At 38.6% G+C, this 24,024-nt stretch overlaps 2 protein-coding genes across 2 annotated transcripts in view; one reads left to right on the top strand and one right to left on the bottom strand.

The window, feature by feature from the left end:
* Window positions 1-18,877, top strand: part of LOC149010424 (ARM repeat superfamily protein) — a 41,247-nt gene extending 22,370 nt beyond the window's left edge. Inside the window, exons 10-22 of the mRNA XM_089163751.1 lie at window positions 3,020-3,082; window positions 3,240-3,530; window positions 3,961-4,074; window positions 4,220-4,346; window positions 4,437-4,606; window positions 4,706-4,807; window positions 9,902-10,005; window positions 10,125-10,419; window positions 10,565-10,809; window positions 11,350-11,853; window positions 11,959-12,253; window positions 12,461-12,641; window positions 18,470-18,877. Of these exons, the coding sequence (XP_089019877.1) occupies window positions 3,020-3,082; window positions 3,240-3,530; window positions 3,961-4,074; window positions 4,220-4,346; window positions 4,437-4,606; window positions 4,706-4,807; window positions 9,902-10,005; window positions 10,125-10,419; window positions 10,565-10,809; window positions 11,350-11,853; window positions 11,959-12,253; window positions 12,461-12,641; window positions 18,470-18,549 (2,571 nt within the window). The 3' untranslated portion in view covers window positions 18,550-18,877. The remainder of the gene's footprint in view (window positions 1-3,019; window positions 3,083-3,239; window positions 3,531-3,960; window positions 4,075-4,219; window positions 4,347-4,436; window positions 4,607-4,705; window positions 4,808-9,901; window positions 10,006-10,124; window positions 10,420-10,564; window positions 10,810-11,349; window positions 11,854-11,958; window positions 12,254-12,460; window positions 12,642-18,469) is intronic.
* A 67-nt stretch (window positions 18,878-18,944) lies between these two features.
* LOC149010423 (protein TRANSPORT INHIBITOR RESPONSE 1-like) lies at window positions 18,945-23,769 on the bottom strand. The gene is made up of 3 exons (XM_089163750.1): window positions 23,058-23,769; window positions 21,414-21,906; window positions 18,945-21,309 (listed from the first exon to the last, which is right to left on the bottom strand). The coding sequence occupies exons 1-3, from the start codon at window positions 23,510-23,512 to the stop codon at window positions 20,512-20,514; spliced, it is 1,746 nt and encodes a 581-aa protein (XP_089019876.1). The 5' UTR covers window positions 23,513-23,769; the 3' UTR covers window positions 18,945-20,511.
* Between the last annotated feature and the right edge of the window lie 255 nt (window positions 23,770-24,024).

The raw sequence follows: 24,024 nt of genomic DNA, 5'->3' as shown, positions 1-24,024 counted from the left end.
ATGCATTCCCAACCCTTCCCATCATCCTCTTTATTGCAGGTCTTCTCCTTCTCCCTCCCCAAACCTACAGCATCTCTTCTTTCTTCCGCAATCCCTAATTCCCATACCTCCTAATCTCCTTCCACAAATCCCAACTCCTTTTGGGATAAATCACCTCCTTCCCTTCCTAGCATTCAATCCCCATCCGTCACCCCAATTGTGCACCCAAAACCCTAAAACCTGCACTTCATATTCTTTCTCCAAAACCTGGATGACCCTAATCTCCCATACCCTAGATGTCTCAATCCCCTCACCTGAATTCCACTTCCTTGCCGTTTTTTCATTCCCTCCCCCTCCTCAACCTTCCACCATAATCCTAACTCTAGCCACCCGTAGAAACCCAAAATTTTCCCTAAACCCTAGACTTGATATTTGAATCTGAATTTGAAAATAACTAGATTTAGATTTATTTTCCTTTAGCCCTAAGTCTACAAGCCCTAGCCGCAGCTATTCAACTCTTCCCTATACATCCTAACCCAAACATTCCCAACCGTAGGGCTTGGGAAGCCCTAATTTTGCAAGCTGAATTCGATTATTTGATCCTGTAACTGGCCCTTAATTTTGAGGCTACATGAAACCAATTCTCTTATTGGGTGTGGGATGATGTTTTTGAATCATGGAGAAGAGGTATATCTCTTATGCATGGAGTTTTGACTAGAAACTTGATGGGCAAATAGAGGATTCATAGATGAATGTCTTCACCATGTTTGATATCTTTTTGACCTTGTCTAGAGGGTTGTAAAATACCACAATTCAGACAAACTGACTGAAAGCACAATCTGAACCCCCCTTCTTTTTGGGTAAAAGTCATTACTAGAATTCTAGATATTTTGACTCAAAGCTTTTAGGATAATGTTCAATATGAGTCTGTATATGTAATAAATATTTTGAAAATAATAAAAATCCAGAAGTACTTTGTGTTTATGTGATGTTTTATTAGGTTTAAAGACTATTAATTCTGAAGACGTAGTGGATGCCTGATTCTTCCATTACGTTGACTGTCACTATAGGTGAGTGGGATTAGTTTGTTTTACGAAGTTCTATTGTATTTGCCGCATCATGCATCATTATTATTCTTTTATTGATAATTTTGCATTGGATTTAGGATATGTAATCATGAATCATGATTATGTAGTTTTGAGTAGTAGTGATAATTATGAGATATGAGGTATTTCATTGTGATGGATATTGTTGTAGTAGGGGGAGGAGGGTGGTTATTATGATTCTTTGCTTCACTTATTACACGAGTGCTTGTGGTATAGGAGATATGCATAAGTGTAATGAGGCATAGCATCATGTGAGTTGTGTGCATTTAGATTTAGTTGAGTGTATACACATAATACTATGATCCTTGTTGACAATGATTAGGTGTTATCTAATTCTGATGGGATCGGTTCAATGAGATCATGTTGAACTACTTGTTCTAGGGTATGACGTTGAGATCTATCAGAAATAGATGTTGCCAGCTTTTGAGTGTATGCCGGCTGGCCGTAATCGAACAAAGTTATATGTGGGTTCTCGGGTCTGGACCCAAATTACTTAAGTGCAGCTAGCGTTTTACTTGTGGTATCCATTTCATGAGAGATATTAAGGTTATTGTAATGCATTTTAGTAGTATTCTGCCAGCACTTAAGAGTAGTTTGGTAGGTTTGCTTTATTTTCTAATAATTGGACTGTGCATTATTATGGACATGGACTATATGTGTTCTGATTTATTTGTGTGATCACTTTGCATGTTTATTCACTTTAATTGTATTGCTGCAGTTTAGAAGAGGTTAGAGTTCATTGCATGTATATTTCCCCTCACTAATCTTGAGTTGAGAGCTTACCCCTTGGGATTGTCTCTTATAGACATTGTCACAAGTGATACTCCAACATTGGAGGTGTATGTTTGGCTAGAGAAGGAGACAAGGCTAATGACCTTTGTTCTGCTTGTGATGACTATGCTTATCGATATTACAGACTTAGTTATCTTGGTATCCTTTAGTTCTTTAATCTTAGATATTATTGGCAAATGACCTGTGTTGTGCTTGTGATGACTATGCTTATCGGGATTGCAGACTTAGTTATCTCAGTTCCATTATTGCTTTAATCTTAGATATCACTCTTGTTTAGTTTGATGCTATGTAACAACACTTCAAATGTAATAAGATAGTAATTTGATAATTAGGTTGTGAGAATCTTAATCATTTAATTAGTATGATTTATTTTCTTTCTGCTGCTTATGATTTTGGATTCTCTTTATGCTATTGATATCGAGATCTATGGTGTGGATGTGAGATGTGGCTTATAACTATGCAATCTTGGATTTTGTGGTGTGCCGGTGTAGCCTAACAGTCATGCCTTGAAACTAGCAGTTCAGGTGCAGTGTGACACTAAGAGCACACCCTTTGACACCCCAAGGACTTCTTTTGCAAGTTTCTTAATACAGTTTGTTATCTTAGTGAACATTTCGTTGGTATCCCCCTCAAAATCAGATGTTGGGAAAACACCCCTGAAATGTGATGTTCTTATTTGCTCTTTTTTCCTGCCCCCACCAAACAAAGAAAAAGATAAGTAAGAATCCGCTGTTATAGAGAGCCTCTGGTAGCAGGGAAGAAAAAGGCAAAAATTTGGCTATCAGTTGGAGTAGAGGGGAGTAAGAAAGAGGAAAAAAGGGGGGGGGGGGGGAGTCCTCTCAATTAGACAAACTAATTCAAATCCATTTCAGTAATTGTGGGGGTTAACCCTGCATATGTTTATCTATAAGGAATAAATAAAATAAAACACATTAGGAATACCCAACTTTAGGGACTTCTGGGAGAGCCATCTAAATTTCTGAAGAATAAAGTATATTAAGGGACGAAATAATTAAAAAAATGAATTAAGCGACTTAATTTGTCAGCCTTTTATTTAATTATTTTCCATATGTTCGTAGAATTTCTCTTTTCTTCACGTTCTTTGGTTTTAGGTTGAATCATGAACTTCTCTTTGTTTTCAGATGCTGGGATATTTCCAACACCATAAATTTGTACTTCACTTTCAATCATTGCTTTTTTGGCTGGTATGTGGAAACATCCCACTTGTATTTACCGATAAGGTGGCAAATTATTATAGCTGCAGGGCTCCTCAGATCTTCCACTAGGCACTAACAGTCTATTTCTCTCTCTCTCTCTCTCTCTCTCTCTTCCCCCACTCCTGCATTTTTGTTTCTTTGGCAGGCACTAATGAGGGACTTGTTATCCAAGCCAAAGGTGGTTGTGCAATCAAGTGAGGAAAATTCTGCTGCTAATAATCCTGGTTTAGGATTTGTACATGTTGATAAAGAAAAGAAAGGAATTTTGGTTTTCACCAATGATGATATTTGTGGCGTGATTCTGGATGTATCTTTCCAGCGTATGCTCAAGAGAGAAAAAGTTTCATCTGGAACGACTCTTTCTCTAGGAACACTGGAGCTGTGGAGTGATGATTTTGATAGCAAGGGGGACTTCGGCCAGTATCGTTCTAAACTGGTGATTTCAAAACATTCAGTTGCTCTTTCTAATCTGTAATATGTAGTTGTCCTAACCGAATGCTGACTTGTGTTTAGGAACTTCTGTTTAGATGTACTACTGTACAAGGTTGTGCTAGTTCATCAATTTGCAAAATGGGCTACTTCAGATTATTCTGCAAGTGTCCTCAACATATATGGGGCATCATCTGAACTTTTCTCTATCTAGGCCTACTTCCCCCCTCTTCCTTCTTAGTGAACCAGTTGTTTAGCAAGTTGGGTGGGCATAGTCCCCCCCCCCCCCTGCCGACTCTTATAAGGACATGTTTGCTTCAATATAGACTGTTTAGAGGATACAAATATTTCAATTTCTCCTGGTCTAGCTTAAATCTATTGATGTACTCTTTTCCTCCATCTTTAGATGCTGACTGATTCTGGTGCTTCTTATGCAGTTGGAGCTGATTCGATTAGTTGCTTCTTACAAACCCTTAATTGCTGCAACTAGGGTTTCTGAAAGAATTCATGCCATCATTAATGACTTATTGCATGCTTCAACCCCTGCCAAGGTTTGGTTATAAATACTTGGTAATAGATTTGGCCATGGTGGAGCCGTTTTTGACGGTTTCCTGCAAAATGCTGCCTCATGGTCTTATTAATATTTAAATATTTTCTTGCTCATGTATACATCTATCCTTGTTGAATATTCTTTAGGACTTGGCTGTTATGGAAAGCATGCAACTGGCACTTGAGGCTAGTACCAGTGTGATTTTTGATGGATCAGCTGAGTTTGGCAGTGGTAGTTCTGAAATCCAACTAGCTCTGTGCAGAAAATTTGAAGGTTGTCCAGTGAGTTTTCCATACATCTTCTGATGTTTTAGGTTCCTTTATCTGAGGTGTTACTGAGAAACTGTGGTTTCTTTTATTGAAGGTCTGCTTCAACAACTTCTTTCGTTGAAATGGACTGCACCAGCGCATGTGGTAGTACTTGGGCACTATTTACATTCACTGGGTCCCTTTCTGAAATACTTTCCGGATGCGGTTGGTGGTGTTATCAATAAAATTTTTGAACTTCTGACATCTCTTCCGTCTGCTCTTAAGGTTCTTCTTTCCACTCATTTTTCTTTTCTAATATTTCCAATACATGTAAATAACTAAATATAATCTATATGGTATGCTTATGATTAGTTTACTTGACAGGACCCTTCAACAAATGGTGCTCGTCACGCGAGGTTACAGATTTGCTCATCATTTATTCGGATTGCAAAAGCTGCTGACAAAGTCCTCCTGCCTCATATGAAGGTTTTGTTGTTCTCTTGTCCTCTATCAATTAGCTAACAAATAGTCACATGAAGCAATTATTTCCGATCCAACTCAATCAGTGGGGGGGGGGGACAAGAGTATTGCATGTAATGGGATTAATGGTGTGACTATCTGTATTGAGTTGGTGAATGTTGTCTTTTTTTTTTTTTTTTTTGGGGGGGGGGGGGATAGATGGGTTCTTTTTATGGTCTTTCTGGAAACCTTGAAATTCACAACTCATCAACTGTTATTATGGTATGTTGGTATTCCATATTCAGTATCATCAGCATCCAATATCTTAATGTACATTTTGTGCTAGGTCCATGAGATGGAAAAGTAGACTGCCAACCTATTTCTAGAAGTCAAGTTTCTGAGATGAAAGTTTTCGAGGAAAAAAACTCAGATTATGTAAATGTCATAATATTGGTAGTTTGGTACTAGGGTATAATTGTCCATTGAGGTTTAATAGTGTTGCTGAGGGCATTATTGTACTTGTACCTCATGCTAGTCAGTTATAAATAAAGCTTGGCTGGTGTCTCACTGATACAATCTCAATTCCCCAAAACCATCTTGGTATCAAAACTGGGATAAAGATTGAAGATCCTAAACCTAATGCCAGGACCCTTGAACCTCCAGCACCATCCTCTTGCAGTGGCCACCACACAGCTGCCTTCCTCTCGCCTTTTTTGTGGCTGACCTACTGTGGTGTCTTTTGTTCCCTTCACTTCACCCTTGGTGATGAGTTTCTCCCACCAAGGGTTTATTCTTTTCAATGCCCAATATCTCTCATTACCAAGATTTTGAAGTTCGTTACCAATATTTCAAGATATTGGCCTTTTCTTCATGTGGTGGAATCTTTCATGACCAATATTCAAATATTTTGTCTATTTTCTACATTTGGAGGGGTCCTTTCTTGTGCCCATATTTGGTTGGTAACAATTTCTGACATTTCAACTGCATCTACTGGACATGAAGAAGTTATCCAGCTTCACTTCCCCTAGTTCCTAATTAACTGCATGAAATTGGATGGAAGTGAGCGCTTTGATTAGTCCTGTTTGTGTTCTCTTCGTATTGGTTCTTGTAAATGATGAATGTGATAAGAAGAGGAGGATAAGGAGGCTGCAACTGTGAGAGTTCAACCTATAAATTAGAACTTCCCAATTTTGTCAACTTAATAGGCATAACAAACAAAAGAGGTTGACAATAAAGACGAAAAAAGCCATGTTAGCAGACAATTTCAATATCTGAGCCTCGCACTAACTGAGATCCAAGGGATCTTTGTAACTGAAACACTCTTCATCAAGTTAGAGCATTGATGTTAATTAACCCAACTTGTTACAGATATAAACAATCCTCCCAAGACCCAATGCTTTAGTAAAGACATCTGCCAGTTCTCTTGTGTGAACATGTTATCAAGAAATGAGCCATTGTTGCAACTTCTCTCAACGTGATAATCAACTTCAATGTGTTTGGTTCTCTCATGAAATACTGGCTTAGGGGCAATATGCATAGCTAGTTGATTATCACACCACAATCACATTAAAAATAAATAAAAATCAATAAATCCAACTTACAAGAAGGCCGGGCAGAGGCGGGCGCCCCGGGCGGGGCGAGGAAAAGGACACCACCAAAAGACAACAAAAAAAAACAGAACCAAGCACCAACAACACAACCACAAAGGCCAAAAAAAGCGAAGAAGGAGAGAAGAAGGCGCCCCGGGGGCGGGGGGAAAAAAGGAGAAGAAGGGAGGGGGGAGGAACAAACTAAGTTTTAAACAACAGACAACAAGGCAAACAAAGACACACAAGTCAACGCCCGTAGGCCCCGGGCGGCGCCGCGGCGCGGGGGCGGGCCGTGCGTGCCCGGCGCCGCCGCTTACAACAAGATGCTTTCCAGCAAAAGCCGCAAGGGGGAAGCCAACAGTTGCCTCTGGATGAGGAAGGACAGAAGGGCCCCGTTAGACAGTGAAACTGTGATGAGGAATGCATTGTTGTTTGTTAGAATAATTTGTGAAGGGGTAAAAAAGGGATATCAGGATTAGCACTAGAAGTTAATTCTGATATGCCCTGGAGTTAGATGGAAAATAGGACGTTGGATCCTTTTTCATTTTTGTTTTTCATGTATTCTAAAGAGTACAAAATATAAGGCTTATTCCTTGGAGTCTACAGATTAATCTCTCCTCTCTTTCTTCTTCTCTCCATTTCTTCTATGTTGTTTTATTATAATTGATATGGTATTAGAGCTATAGGCCTATAACCAGTTGATGGGTTAAGAGTTGTATGTGGTTTTCTAGTAATGCTTCAGTTTTGATGAGTTCTATGTATTGCAGGTTCAATCAATGATGTTTGAAACTCTCTGTTGAAGATATATTTAATTCTTTGAATCTGATTTCCACTCTACTGCTGAGATGAGTTGCAGACTAAATACTAATTTTGTTGATTGATTGTTGAATAACTTGGTTACTAGGCTTTTATTCTTGTGTTTTCCATTGTTAATCAAGTTATGGGAAGGACACTGTGCCTTTGGGTTATTTATTTATTTTTTGGGATAATTAATGTTGCACCCCTTGTAGTTTGATTTTATTACTAATAAAACCCTGTTCTTTACGAAATTACTGTTGCTCCCCTTCCTTATAACGGTGTTAAGTAACCGTTAAGTTTGAATATATAATGTCTAATTTGCCCTTCATTAAAATTAAGAAATCAAAAGACGATGTTATCCCATTTATAAAAACCAAATTAAATGTCAAATTTACTCTAAACTTCATTTATTTTGAATTAATGAAATGGGCAAAATCCAAATCCAATTTGGTTTCCCACCTTCACTAAACTTCATTTGTTTTGAATTCATTTATTTTGAATTAAAGAAATGGGCAAAATCCAAATCCGATTTGGTTTCCCACCTTCACTAAACTTCATTTATTTTGAATTAAAGAAATGAGCAAAATCCAAATCCAATTTGGTTTCCCACATTCACTAAACTTCATTTATTTTGAAAATATTTTAGGTGATATTCAGTTTCCAATTTGAGTTGAATTCGATTTTCCTTCCACTTCGGTTTCTAGTTGAGTTTTATTCAATCATTCTTTCTTTTCTTTTGAGAACAAAACGGATTATAATTACTTTTTTCTCCACAGTTAATTAAGGGCACTACTGTAACTTGACAAAAGGGTAAATAAGTAAATAGATAAGTATAAGGGTATTTTGGGGGTTTTTTGAGAAAATATAAAGATGCCACATCATCAGTAAACTAACGGAACTTAACGGTAGGGGGGCAATAGTAATTGTAGACAAAGTTAAAGGTTGGATTAGTAATTTTGAAAAGTACAGGGGATACAGTAGTAATAAAATCAAAGTACAGGGGGGCAATAGTAATTATCCCTTATTTTTTCTATATGCTGTTCTTGGAGAAGATATTTTGGTGCTACTGGAGTTTCACATCATTTTTATGCTGAATGCCTACTGCTACTGATATGCTGCTGGTTGAAGATGAAGGTTCTGCTACTATCCTGCCAACGAAGATGGCAACCCAGCCATGATTATCTCTTGGTCGAATGTTGAAGGTCATCTGTCTTTTGAAGCATGGGGATGTAGTTGCTTCTAAAACTCTTTACTGTTTGCTTCATGGTCTCATTGGGATAGCGACTAAGATTTGTTGTTGTGTGCTTTGATTTTTGGTATTGGTTTGAACTACTAGATACTTCGGAAGTGATGATCATTTAATAGGTTTGCGCCCCTGGTTCATGCTGGAGATGGGGGACCCCCACTTTTCTTCAACCCGGGGGGTAGGGTTGTAGAAAAGGAAAAGGAAAAAGGTAACATGAAAAGAAAACCTGAGACCAAGATTGGTCTCGATTGTGTGTGTGTGTGAGAGAGAGAAACTGCAAACTTTTTTTTTTTTTGGGAAGTCCAAATTCCACCTTGGAATCCTGCAATTACTATTGGTGAATTAATTACTAATTTTTTCATTATTATACTTTAATGGACCTCAGGCTGCACCAATTTGGGATTTTATTCATTGGTGCTGCTTTTGCTTCTCAGATTCCTTTGAGATGCTATTTGTTGGTCATTATTTGGTTGTTAGATGGTTACAGCAAGTGATCTTTTGAGATATTTTCTTGGATTTTATGGACTCGAGTGAATCTAGCTTTTGGATTGCCATTGGTGATGTATTTTTATGACTATTTGGAGTGGTGGTTTTATGAGATTTTCTTTCAAGCATTGGAGCTGCGATGTAATGAACTTTTGTGTAGCCATTAGGTGCTACTTTTTTATGGACCTTTATGTTGTGGTTGGGCGCAGATTTTTGTGACCTTTATTGGGGAAGGGTGTTTGATGTTTTTAGCTCCCTGGGAAGGCATGGATTGATGACAATTGATTGGATTACTACTTTGAACTTGCTAGTGTTTTGACTACTACACAGCTCAAGAGTGGTGCTCCTTTCAAATCTAATCTTGTTTGTCCAAGTTGAAGCATTCTTTTGATTTTTGTATACTCCAGCTTGAGGCGGCTTGTAGAATAATTAGTAAGGGGTAAAAAAGGGATAGAATGGTTGTCGGGATTACTACTAGAAGCTAATCCTGAGAATTGAGATGCTTTAGATTAAGATGGAGAGCGAGTTTGAGTCCCTTAAGAGTTAGATTGGAAATAGGACTTAAATCCTTTTATGATTCTGTTTTTAATGTCTTCTGAAGACTCTACGTATAAGGTATTATTTGAAGTCTACACAGATTAAGAGGTGAAGCTCCTACTGAGATCAATATTTCCTCTCTTTAGTCATCTACTTTTTAGTTTTTCATTATAATTGACAGTGTCCTGCTAAACAAACTTTTGAAAGTTGAAAAACAAATTTGTTCCTCAGTTTTTTATATGAAAATTTCTCTTGGCAGTCAAACCTATTCTTGGGAGAAATAGAAATGTTCAGATATTGTTACTCTTGGAGATAAAAGTATCCATTTAACTAGTAAAAACTTTCAGATTCAGTACATATAACGTTATTGCCTGCATGTGTTGCATTTATTCTTGTTGAAGCATCTATGATAGATGAAAGGAATAGTATCTGTCTTATTCACTCCCTGTTATATATATTTTATAGGGGATTGCTGACACCATGGCTTATCTGCAAAGTGAAGGGCGTCTTCTTCGTGGGGAACATAATCTTCTAGGTGAAGCATTCCTTGTCATGGCTTCTGCTGCTGGGTAATTCTCTTTTGAAATAGACTGATCCTATGTTTTAATGCTGCATTCTGTCTTCTCAATTATAGTTATCTATGCAATGTGTCTCTCAAATTTTCTCAACTTTTTAGTTTCTGATGCAGGATTCAACAGCAGCGAGATGTTTTAGCCTGGTTGCTTGAACCTTTAAGCAAACAATGGACTTCAATAGAATGGCAAAATAATTATTTGTCTGAACCCATGGGTCTGGTCCGTTTATGCTCCGAGACTTCATTTATGTGGTCTCTTTTCCACACAGTAACATTCTTTGAGAAATCCCTTAAAAGGAGTGGTGCTAGGAAAAACATTTCGAGTTTACAAGGTGGCTTAGTAGTTTGTTCTGCTTCTCAACACCCAATGGCTTCTCATTTGTCTTGGATGCTGCCTCCTCTCCTAAGGGTTAGTAAAATGCTTGTTAAATGAGATATTGTAAATGCCATGCATTTTATTTGTAAAAAGTTTATTAATCTTTTATCTAATGAAGATTTGCATATATTCTTGGCAACAACACCATGGTAATGCTTTGCCAATGTTCTTGTTGCAGCTGCTTCGTGTAATACATTCACTTTGGTCTCCACCTGTAAGTCAAGCATTGCCAGCAGATTTAAAGGCTGCTATGAGTATGAGTGATGCTGAGCGAGCCAGCCTAATTGGGGAAGCAAACCTAAAATCATCAAAAAATGCTTCAAACTACACAGATGGGTTCCAGGTTGATGTGAATAAGGATGGAAGTGCCGACACCAATGAAAATGATATACGGAATTGGTTAAAGGGTATCAGAGACAGTGGGTATGTATAGATAGAATTGAGATCACTTTTATCTCTCAGGATTCTTTGCTGTTCGTCGCTATTCTAGCTGTTTTTGTTAATGTTCCTCAGCTTCTATAGTTTACTAAATTGAGACTCTAATGTTGCTACTTCAGGCTGTAAACACCACCCCCCACCCCCACCCCGGCGCGGAAAAATAGAAAATCCATTAGTTTTTACAAAACATGTTGGAGACCTGAAGTAAAATGTAAGAAAAAATGAAAGCAATAGGAAGAAACCCTGGTGGGTAGTTTTCCCAGAACCCGTTACCTTCTACCTCTATTTGTCATTTGTTTTATCCCAGAACCCCTTACCTATCATGTCAATATTTGGCCATTTCTTTCAGCATGGTATGGCACTCTTCTCCTGTGTCTTCTCACCTATGTAGTGTCATTCTTTATTCATCTAAAGATATGAGTCTTTTCCTCAATCTAGTTCAAAGTAACATATTTTTATACCTCTAATGTACATGTCTTTCTTATTTGATAGCTCAACTTGCTGATATATCTTCATTGGTTGTAGATATAATGTTTTGGGTCTATCAACAACCATTGGGGATTCCTTTTTCAAATCCACAGATAGTCATTCGGTTGCATTATCTCTTATGGAGAATATTCAGTTCATGGAATTCAGGCATATGAGGCAGCTTATTCATTCAGTTCTGGTTCCTTTGGTCAAATGCTGCCCTTCAGATTTGTGGAAGGAGTGGCTAGAAAAGCTTCTACATCCATTGTTTCTTCACTGTTTACAGGCTCTGAGCTTTTCATGGTCTTGTCTTCTCCATGAAGGTAGTGCAAAGGTTCCAGATAACCATGGCATCCTTGCTGGATCGAACCTGAAAGTGGAGGTAATGGAGGAAAAGTTACTTAGAGATCTGACTCGCGAGATATGTCATCTCCTCTCAGTTTTTGCTTTACCATCGCTAAATAGTGGACTCCCTTCCTTAGAACAAGTAGGACATATCAGTCGGTTGGAGGGGACTTCCCTCAAAGATTTGGATACTTTTGCCTCAATGTCACTGGTTGGGTAAGTTTAAAGCATGTTTTCATTGTAAAACCTAATTCTACATCTAGTTGATTACCTAAGCATGAAGAAACTTGACCTCCCTTCTCCCCTTCACCCTTCTTGCAGCTTTGTCTTGAAGCATAAGGGTCCATTCCTTCCGGCGTTGCAGTTATGCATTGAAGTATTTAGATGGACTGATGGTGAAGCAGTAGCTAAAGTTTCTTCTTTCTGTGGAGCTGTGATACTTCTAGCTGTTTCAACAAATGATTTGGAACTCCAGGAATTTGTTGCCCAAAAATTGTTTTATGCAATTATTCAAGGTTTGACACTCGAGTCAAATGCTATCATCAGTGCAGAGCTTGTAGGTCTTTGTCGTGAAATCTTCGTTTATCTCTCCGATAGGGACCCCACTCCTAGACAGGTTTGTGAGTTTACCCTTTTTTTATTTTTTTTTTTTTTTTGGGGGTGGGGGTGGGGGATGGACCAAGTTGAATTTCAAGGGATATCAGTTAGCAGAGCTTTGCGTTGCTGTGAATTTGTTTCAAATCAGGCATACACCCAGAATCCTAAATAAGATCCTTTATAAAGTTTTTGATAATGGTATGTGATTTCTCTATGTGGGTTGCAGGTTCTGCTTTCCCTTCCTTGTGCACCCCAGGATTTACTTGCTTTTGAGGAGGCTTTGACAAAGACTTCTAGCCCTAGGGAACAAAAGCAGCATATGAAGAGCTTGCTTCTATTAGCTACAGGAAACAAGATGAAAGCAGTTCTGGCTCAGAAAAGCATCAGTGCAATTACAAATGTTTCAAGTAAGTAGTTTGACTCTTTTTCTCCTCTTGATTTTTTTACTCTTATTTTTGGCAGTTTCAGAAATGTATATCTTTGCATTGATCATCTCATCATGCTTTGCTCCCCCCCCCCCCCCCAAAAAAAAAAAAAAAAAAAAAAAAAAAAAAAAAGAAAAGAAAATCATCATAGTTTTCTTTTTGGGTGAATTAAATTTGATCATACTTGTTATCCTCTTTGAGGAAAATTTGATTTCTGAATCTTCCTCATTCTGCTTTAGTTTCCTTTACAATCTTTGCTTTTTATGATTATTTTGAATGAAATTATGAAACACTGCTTTTAAGGTTGCAGGAGGGGAGAGAATTGATTCCTTTCCATCATTGCGATGTGTTTCAAGGTTCATAATTAAATTTTTGTAGTTGGACACATAGTTGTCATGGCATCCAGGCGACCCAATGTGTTGTAGGGGACCTGGATGCAAAGTTACATCAGCAATGTTGCCCAGGCTTCAAAGCGTCCTAGGTGACACTTTGAACCAAGATCCTAAATAAACACAGACAAAACAGAAGCTTGAATTTGGACCCTAGGTTGGTAGCATACATTGTACACTTGTATGTTTACATTTTCAAAAATGGATTCCTCGTCAAGTAAGGGTTTTTTTTTTTTTTTTTACTTTTTTTTATTTTGTGTGTGTGTGTGTGGGGAAGGGGGGGGGGGAGAGTGCAGCAACCACATTTGCTTGAACATGAGTAATGGCTACAAGGAGGAATCAGAAGGAAACTGTTCCTGATCAGGTATGGACCTAACCTCGAAAGCTACTGATGGCACGGATATGCCTTCAGGTCTTATTGTGCAACAAGAAATCCATCCTGCCACTGCAGGCGAGTTTTATTACTAGAACACTGATAAATCAATTTAAATGACTGAAAAGCACATTAGATTAGAATAAACATAAAAATTATAAACCATTGCATAATTTATTGTCAGATGCTATACATGTTCATTACGAAGAGTCAAAGATATGGGAGTGAAAAATACCGTCAAGTCACCTCTCTGGTCATCCTAGATTCCTAGTACCACCTCCTAGTTATGGGAAGGGTGAAATACAGATGGTTAAGAATTGGTATTTGATGTCACATCCGAAAGGTGGTTACAAGAGATGTACCTTATCAAATTCAAGGTACACATGGAAAGGTATAGGATACATGTGAAATACATTTATGAAGCATTAATGTATCCTATCAAAGTCAAGGCACACATGGAAAGGTATGGGATACATGTGAAATACATTTTTGAAGCATTAAACACTACAAATATGAAATGTGTAAAATAGAGAGAGTGAATTTGTGTACATCCGCTGGAACTAACCCATAAATCATGTTACAAATCTCTCCTATTTGGAAAAACTATATGCACCCTCCCCATCTTTTTACACTAATATTAGAATGGTCGACTCGGTTTAGTTTAGTCCTGGTAACTAATGACATTGTCAGGTTTGGTTTTACTAAATGGCCAATACCATTTTACCCTTAATGCTGAAACCCCAAACTGCTAGGGAGACAATTTAGGGTTGAGGTATATTCCATTTTACCCTTTATGTTGAAATCCCAAACTGCTAGGGAGACAATTTGGGTTGAGGTATATTCTCTGGAGCCCCTTCCTTCTCCATTTAAAGCGATGTTCCTGAAGTCATTAATCTCCAACAAAGATATGCCAGTGACCTGCTGTTTTCTTTGACAAACCAGAGCAGGGTAACGAGCAGTCATCTATCCTGTTGCACTCTTTCCCAGCTTCTTCCTTATTTTTCTCACCCTATTCGTTTGTTTCTCCCTGGTTCCTCTGTAAAAGGTTTGAGTTCTGTGTTTTATTTCTGCTCTCTTGTGCTCTGGTCCTGTTACTGCATTCTGCCTAGTTTTACTGTCTGCCTTGCATCACTGTTTCAGAGAGAGTTCAATCTCTCTCATCCCAACTCTTTTCTTCCTTAAACTCCCTTGTTTATATTTTATTTTTGTGTTGATCTTCCAAGTATCTGTTGCTTTGGAGGGTCTCTCCATTTGATTGGAGTTGAACTGATGGAGTTCTATCAATTTTAGTTGGAGAGGACTGCTGCTGGTTCCTGTTTCCACATAAGAAAGAAGAGTTGTGTAAACCTGCATCCACCCTGGTTGATGTTCAGTGCATTACCAGCTCTTGATGTAGTTCAATCCAGGATCTGAAGACATAATCAGCTTTTAGGGCAGATTTGGAGCTCTCAAGAGATTCTGCTGAAGCTGCTGGAACTCTGGCCTCAAACTAGGATAGAACTGAGGGTACTATGCCTAGATTATGATCTCCAAGTTTGGCTTTCTGTTGGATGGACTCTGGGTTTTGGGTTTGGGTTTTAGGAATTAAGGTATCAAAGGGTTAGGGTTTTGAATGGATGATAGGGGCTGCAATTAGGATTGAATGTTAATGGGGAAATAAGGATGATGCGTCTGCAATTTGGTAAGATTCTGATGGTAGAATGGGAAGATATGGAATTAGGGTGAATAATGATAGAGAAGGGATTGAACGGGGCAGGGTTTCAAAATAGAAATTAAAGGGGGTGGGGATTGCTGGCCCGCACTTGGGTGAAGGAGCCTTAACTAATGTTGTGGAGGAGAGAGAATTACCTGATTGGAGGCTGCAATCCAGGGGTGCAAGTTTGGCCGTAGGTGCCCTGACCTGCCCTAAGCCTGCCCTACCGAATAGGGCTTGGGCTAAAGATTTTGGCCCTAAGGGTGGGTTAGGGCCAAAATATTCTGGCCCTGAACTAGGGCCAAATGGGCGGGCACGGGATTACTCTTCCAGGCCTGGCCCATCACCGACCGATCCCCGATTCACGCCCCGATTTTGGCCTTGATTGGCCCTGATTCTGACCCTGATTTTGGCCCTGATTCTAGCCCTGATATTGACCCTAATCTTGGCTTTGATCTAGGCCCTGATTTGAGTTTGGACCCTCCACCCATATGGAGAGGAATTAATTATAATCCACATGGGTGAATATTTGACACCTGTCAAATTTTAAAAACATGATCATGTTTTGTAAAAAAATTAATAAAAATACATTATATCTTCATTACCAATGTAGTAAACATCCACCTGATTTTGGCCCAATCCTGATCCAAATTTTGGCTCTAGTCTTAATGTTAATTTGACCCTGATCATGTATTAGATTTTTACCATAATCTTCACATTAACATTGATATAATTATAAGTCTCGACTTTGACCTTCAGCCATTTTGATAATGTTAGACTATGAATTCACTTTTTATATTATTTTTAAGATAATTTTTATTTTTCGAATCAAGTCAATTTTAGTTCCAAAAAATCATTGATTTTTTTTTGGACTAAGGCGAGATAATATATTATAAATAATAAAAGCTAGTATATAGAGAATTAATATCTAACAAATCTACACCCCAACTTCTCATCATGAATATTGACATTTTTCTTTTGCCTCCAATGTGATATTTCAGAGAAAGAAAAAAAATATTAAAGATAGATAACTATGTTTGTAACTAAAATATAATTTTCTTTAACTACGAAAAAAATATCAATACTAAATTATCGTTGATTTACTTGTTAACAAAGTTTTGAATATGATTTTTTTTTGTTGAATAAGGATATTAATGGGAGGGGTTTTCAATTTTCATCACCAAAGTAATGGGAGAGGTTTTCAATTTCCATCATCAAAGCAATGAGAGATTTTCAGAGATCAATATAGAATTATAGAGTATGAATTTATTTATGTTTAAAGCAACACTATCAACTTATTGACTATTTTATCATTTTGTATGAGCTTGAATCATCTTATATTTTTATGAATTTTATTTTTAGTTTACTTATGATACTTTTATTATTATTATTATTTTATGAATTTACATTTGTTATTTTAGGTCCAATAATATGACCAATTAAGGCTAGGGTCAAGATAGGGTCAATCAGGGCAAGGGACCAGGCTAATTAGGGTCAATAAGGGCTAAATAGGGCCAATCAGGGTCAGGGTCAGGGTCAACCCATCCCGACCCGGCCCAATTAGGGCCAATTAGGGCGGGAATGGGCTTGGCTTGGCCCTGTAGGGCTTAGGGCCAGGTAATAATCCTTGGCCCTAAACTAGGGTCAGGGCGGGAATGGGCTCAGATTAGAACATATAGGGCTGGGCTTGGGATTGCAAAAGCCTGGCCCAACCTGGCCCATTGCAGCCCTAAGTGCAATCCACAGCCAGAGAAATCTCTGCTTGGTGTCATAAGAGACCCTAAAATCCTAGCACTTGCTAATGTTGGCTCTCGTCTTCCATTGCTTATGCATATCTGAAAGCTGGGTAAGATTTGTTCTACATTGTCAGTTAACTTATCTGCCTGGTTGCAAATCCAAATGGGTGTTCAAGAAATTTTCTCAAAACAGGTATGGCACATCGAAGAGATAAAGAGAAACATTCCTTTTAAACTAAATTTGCAGAGATCCCATTGGGAACGGTGTTTGGATGGGTATGGACGAGGGACCAAGAAAATCTGGAGCTGCCCCTGAGACTTTGTCCCAAGATGAGACTGGAGCTGGGCTTCTTAGAGGAAAACGTTGCCTTCTCTATTTGAAGATATAGTCTTGCTATTGATTGTATTCTTGAATGTTTTAGCTAGGTAAGAAAAATGAAACTGAGTTAGGCTCTTTTTGGTATCAATTCTCATTCTCTATTATGCCTATTTAAAATAAATAAGTACAAGAATTCATTTTTGGTCAAGAATGAAAAATGGTTTGGTGAATTTTATCGAAAATAAATTATGAAATGGAAAATAAGTTTGGTGTCAAGATAAAAAATTGTTAAAAATGATAGTAAACAAGTGAGAAAAGAAGGAAAAAGTATGATTGTTATAAAAGAATGTGTATTGACTATTTTACCCTCATCTTACTTATAGAATTTTAAGTAAACTTACACAAATGAAGATAATGAAATTCTCATCATAATCCATAATGGACAAAAAGTTCATTATGGATTTTGGAGGTTTTTCTATTATTTTAAATAAAAATAAAATTCAGAATAGATGCCAAACAATTTAAAATAATGAAAATTTCTCATAATTGACAATGATAATTGATACCAAAAAGAGCCTTAGTTGTGACTATTTTGTATTCTCTGCACTCTTGGATGTCTTCATCTCCAGTTGTCAAAATAGGAAGCCTCAGTGGGAAATTACCATCATTGCTGCAAAAAAAAGGGTTGGGGAGGGGGGGATTGTGGGTTGGTGAGGCACAAATCCCAATAATCTTTGTGCAAAGTAGAGAATGCCTGACTATTCAAAAGTATAACCTCAAAGAACAGTAACGGAGATAATCCAATTGCCTGTAACTAAGGAGTTGTATGGCAACGTTTCTATTCCATTTCCTGTTTTAGATAAGAAACAAATTTTCTTGTGTTAATGCATTTTCGTTGTTTCTTACTGTTTTTGGGTGCTGAAAAGAATTGAACTTTTTTGCTGTACCGGTCACCTGATAACCATTAAAGGCACAACTTAAAGGGTTTATTTTCAACCCAAGTCGTAGATGATTGATTGTTCACGTAGGCAGAGCACATTCTCATTAAAATTCAATTAGGCTTCCTTGATGCATAGCATTATGCTGAATAGAAATCAGCCAGTTTCTTTGGCCCTTTTGGTATTTCGTTGTCTTCATTTTGACATTTTTTGCATTCTCTGTCAACTGGGCTCTCAGGATTTGTTGCCTTTGTTGCATCTGTAAAAGTGTATCTCCGTTGAGGAAATTGCTATTACTTTTACGCTCAGTTTTTTGTGTAAATCTTTGAATCACAATTGACATGATATTTGTGCTTTTCCAGCAAGGACTCGCAGCTCAGTTGCCATGCCTGAAGTTAGCACAGAGGAAGATGAGGTCGTGGGATTGGCAGCGATTACATAACCGGCTTTCGAGTGTTGGTGTTCACACGCTGAGTGTACAGTAATGAAAATCTACTTCATTGGGAAGATCTTCATTTCCTTGAGATCAGCTAGAATATGTAAATCATTTCACTTTTGCAGGACCCCATACCAGAAACCCTCCCCCTCCCTTGAAGGAGTGAAAAAAGAAAGAAAGAGAAGATGCATAGTGTTGGGCAAATTGTATAGTAAGTGTAGAGAACCGCGGATTGCAACAAATGATTTAAAGTTTTGCTTATAACCTTTTATTTAAAATATTAAAATAGTAAAACAGAAATTGATTACAAAATAAAGGCCTTTCACCCACCCCTTCTCCCCTCCCTCCCTCACTTCTTCTCTCATCATTTCTTTGTTGTTCCTCTGAGACTCTTTCCCCATGTTTATCATTTTTTGTAGTTAAATTTTGAGCCCAAAAAGAAAATAATGACAAGTCTTTTCCTAAGTAGAATTTTTATATGGACATTGCCTTACAATCAACCTTCCTTGAGGTCATGCTAGATGCCTTAGCCGTGCATATTTTTCTCACCACTCTTAGTGCTATTTTCAGTATTTAGACTATTTATTTTAGATCCTTCGATTTAATACACGTAGTTAGATTCCTAACACGTTTATTCTCCAAACAAGATATTTTCTTAGTAAATGTTGATTAATGGTGTTGATTTCTACTTTAAGCTAATTTATTGAAAAAAGAAAAATCTTACCCTTAAGATTAAACACATGTTAAGAATCCAATCCTGGGAGTTGTAATATTTCCTCTCCAAGTGGGCAGAAAAAAGGTTCAGGTTCTACATTAAAAATGGTGGCATGATGACTACAGAATTTTTCTTTGAACTATTAAAAATGTAGTCATCTCTAGCACCAGAAGCTAAACCTGGGTTCAAGGAACCACATCTGTAGACGAACGCCCATAAAACTAGACCTTTATTTATCCAGAGGGAAAAATATAAATTTATATTTTCATGACTACTGAACACCAGAAACAGTCAACATATTCAGAGAGAATTGAGTCAAAATATGCCCATTTACGATATCAATGTTCCTTGAGATTGGAGAATATGCACCAACCCCTATTCGTAACCCACTTGCAAAAAACATGCATATGAACACGCACACGCAACACTGAAAACGAAATATTTGAGTTCCAAGAGGCCTTCCAACGATGCAAAAAGTCAAGAAATAAGTCAGATAACCAATTATCTAACACCAACTCCAACCCACCAACTTACCATCCGTTTCCTAAAAGCAAATCAAGAGAGAAGATCTACCGAAGACCAGGAAGAGAAACGAACATCTAAATCAATGCTGCACTGTAATAATGACCATAAATTTGTTTAGGGATCTGCAGGTGGGTGGATGGAAGAAAAACACGATTTAATGCTTGAAATGACTCAAACAAATAAAAGTTGATAAATGATGAATTTGGTATCAATCATGGATTGACTTGAGAATAAGCGATAATTGAAAACACAATTTGGTAGGGTAGCATTAATCATTATTATCTACAACCTGACCTTATCTCTGAGTTATCTGCAATTAGAACATGTCAGGCTGAGCACAGTGAAATCCATCCAATAATGATTAAAAGTAATTAATCCAAAAAATAGTTAAGTAAGAATAGTTTAGCTACAGATGCCAGCATGTATACATTGATGCCCAGAATCAGCTCACTCTTTTACATAGATGTAATAATAAGTGCTTGATCTCTTATTGCCCCCACCAATTTGAGCCCCCTGCCCTGATTCTCACCTTCTGTACCAGCTGGCTACTAGTACAAACGCCTCCCACCTCCTGACACTTTATATACCCTTCTCTGATTCTCTCCCATATCAACATCCAGTGCCAATGCAGTCATGGAGTTTAAGAACATAATACATAATAAAGGAAAAGAAGGTAAGCTCTTACCTCAAAACTGTCCCAGTATTCCTCCCCCAAAACGATGGATTGACTAGGAAAGCCTAATGGCAGAGTTATCATCCACCGTCCAAACAAAGTTTGGGCTGTCTAATCTACGCCCTGCAACCGTCCGATAAGCATAAAGCCTTTCAACCGAAAAGCCATCCGGCCTAGAATCCAGTGGTATCCTCTCATCAATAACTTCCACATTGAGCCTTTTCATCTGCTGACCCAACAGCTTGCAAGCTCCAAAGCTAACTGAGCATGAAGACATCCAAAGGGATCGCATTGTCTCCAGCTTTGATGCATTGGCCAAGAGGGCCTTGTCACCAAAGGGACAGTCCCGGATCTCCAGCTTCCGGAGGTTCTTACACCCGGACAGCACATGATGGAGTCCCAAGTCAGTATCCCCGGCAAAGGCTATTGACAGCATCTGAAGATTCTTACCATGGGTGCCAATGTACTCAAATACTCGATCTGTGAGGAGACCAGAGAGTGAAAGGCGCCGGAGATCCTTGCAGTGCTCCACAATAGCACCAAAACCCGCATCAAGAGGCTGAAAAGTAAGGTAATCAGGGGTATGCGGCTCAAGAATGCACAGACGAAAACGAGTAAAGTTGGGACGGTTTCTAGCAATTGTAAATAACGCAGCATTAGACATTTGACGGCAGAAGTAAAGCACTGAATTAAGCTTGGGGCAACCCTCCGAAACGGAGACTAAGCCATGTTCTGTTAGTGAAACATTCTGCTCTGCACCATATGGGTCTGATGGAAATACCCTCAGCTCCCGCAGATCCTTGCAAGATGCAGCAAGAGCTTCAAGGCCACTGTCTTCAATGTAATCCAGTACCTGTAGTTTTGTACTAATTTAGTCAACAACAGACAAGGTGCACAAACTTCACATGTTGAATGAGAAAATGAAACTTAAATTACATAGGATCATTCAGAACATACCAACAACCGCTGCAGATTATGACATTGGCTAACAAGCTTGACAAGATCCTCACTTTGGACAGCAGCATAGCTCAAGTTCAATGATGTCAGTCCAGGACAAACAGGGTAGATAGCTGGAAGATAAGCAGGGACCACTTCCCAGAGCCCAGAAAGGGACTTAAGCTCCTTGCAGCCTGCAAAGGCGCTTGCAAGCTTTGAGTAGAGTTCAGGACGGACCTCAGCAGAGTATGTCCCTGTGCCTAGATCAATCAGTTGAGGGGCCCGACGGAGGAGCTTTGCAAGCTTGTCAAGGGGCACTGCTTGGTTTAGCCGAAGGGTCCTCAAATTGGTACACCTTCCTACGAGGCGCTCCAGTGCTGAGAAGCTGACCTCCCCATCCAGGCATGCGAAGTTAAGCGAAACCAGTGAAGTACATGACTCAGGAAAATGGCTTAGCCAATTGCCACTTGGCTCATCCACTTCACTCTCCCGCAAGTCTAACTCTCTCAGGTTCCTCCAATCACACAAGGGATAACACAGACCATAGTTAAGACCAAGGTATGGAAGAATTAACATCTTAACAGCAGCCCAAAAAAAATGAAAAAAAGAAATCAGTCACAACAGTTCTAAGGCAAATTCCAACATATGAATATCTCGAGTGAAAAAAGATATGATACAGCAACATCAATCAATAAATAACAAGTTATGGAGCTCAGGGGTAAGCAATGTCAAGGAACGAGATTTTGAACTTCATCCATCCAGGCCTTTTAGGATTGGAGATAATTATAGAATCCAATCCACCCATTTAGAAAAAGGAAAGGCATTGGAAAGTGAATTATTAAGGAGAAAAGAAAGAAGGAATGGTACTACTTTGCTGCCAAATCCAACCTGGCACGGAGGGAATGACATGGCAATCAAGGGAACTACAACACCATGTGATGAATTTTGCATACAACAATTCTAGTGAAATTTATAGTTCATAAAATGAAACTTATTGTTCTCAAATCTATTTAAGTACCAAATGCAGTAGCACAACGAGAATACTTAAAAGTGACATAATCAAAATATTAACACAAATATTAACCCACATTTGCGAAAGCAACCATTCAAAATCCTGAGAGAGAACCCCACAATTGAAAAGCCATAACAACGTAAATAGCAACCCCAATGATCCTCATAGATTATCTACATGGGTCATGCAAACTCTCGACTACTCTCTAGATCTTTGGGAAATAAAGAAGGAAAACTGAAAACGGTATCTTTTACTCCTGACCAATAGATTCCCATTCTACAAGCCGAAAAGAAGATCCAAATTCGCAAAAGCAAACAAAGTTCTAATCATTCACGAATTGAAACCGTAGGCCAAGCTAAAATCGTAATCACAGCAGGGATCCCCAGAAAACTCAACGCTAATATTTCATCCCAACCCCAAAAACAGCCCTTGGAAATCAAAGCTTTCACAAGTACCTTGACAAGAATAAAAGATCAAAACTTTCAGTAGCATTGACTCTTTAACAAAAACAAGAACTAACAAAACAGCCAAGGCTCCAGTATTGACTGTTCTTTCTTTTTCTTTTTCTTTTTCTTTTTGTGTGTGTGTGTGTTGGGGGGGGGGGCGCACTCCGGAGAGAAACAAAACAAGACACTAAGAAAAAGAAAAGAAACCTGCAATTGGCAGCAATGGCGGCAAGTCCACAAGTAGTGAAACCCTCACAGGACGAGAGAACCAAAACCTTGAAATTCTTAAACGAACGAGAAATCAGCTCCAAAGCATCATCCGTCACCACCATACGTTTCAGCCTCAACTCTTCCAACCAAGGATAAGGCTGAGCCATGGCAGTAACCCAAGGATACATAATAGCACCCCATCCTTGTGGTACTAGATTATAATCAGCAAAATGAGGTTTCCCTTTCAATGACACAGATCGGAGCTCCGGAAACCTTCTGATTGTAATCTCCGGACTTACTGCATAACAGTTACCGATGAAGATCCGACGCCTGCACCACCGCTCAATCTCATACCAAGACTTGCAGACAAGAGAAACAGCATTCCGGTCCTGATACGAGTCGATAAACGAGAAAACATGCTCCAGAAGCTCTTCAGGAAATGAACACGCCATTGATATTTACTTACCAGTCCTTCAACTGCTTCAAAAACTCAATAGTTCCGAGAACTGCTTTTCAAGTAGATCTGAGAAACCAGACCAAATGTCTCCCAGCAGACTTCAAGATTCCATGGTATACAGTTACAGATCCTCAACTCAGCTCAGCTCAGCTTTGCTCTAATCAAAATTTGGATTCTCGTTTCGCTCGAGAACGAAGAACTTAGATCAGAGATTCCACCAGCAAGCTCAACCTCAGATCGCTCAGCTGAGCAACACCGGAGAGAGAGAGAGAGAGAGAGAGAGAGAGAGAGAGGGAAGGGTAGACCAGAGAGGATCGTTCAGAACGATGTTTTATTCTGGTTTTGGTTGGGTTAAATCCTAACCAGGGTTAACTTACTCGAAGGTGTTCTCATCGACGGCTCAGAATCTCATATTCTTTTAAGGAGCACGATAGCCGTTGGATTTACGGTGCGGTCTACGGGAAAGAATGTCCTTATCCGCTTGCGTTGAAGCGCAGCCGCAAAAAT

This window comes from Hakea prostrata, chromosome 7, assembly GCF_041222555.1.
Source record: "Hakea prostrata isolate BN-2017 chromosome 7, UWA_Hpros_2, whole genome shotgun sequence".
NCBI classification, from domain to species: domain Eukaryota; kingdom Viridiplantae; phylum Streptophyta; class Magnoliopsida; order Proteales; family Proteaceae; genus Hakea; species Hakea prostrata.
Note: the sequence above shows the minus strand (reverse complement) of the source record. Positions and strands in the feature narration are given on the sequence as shown.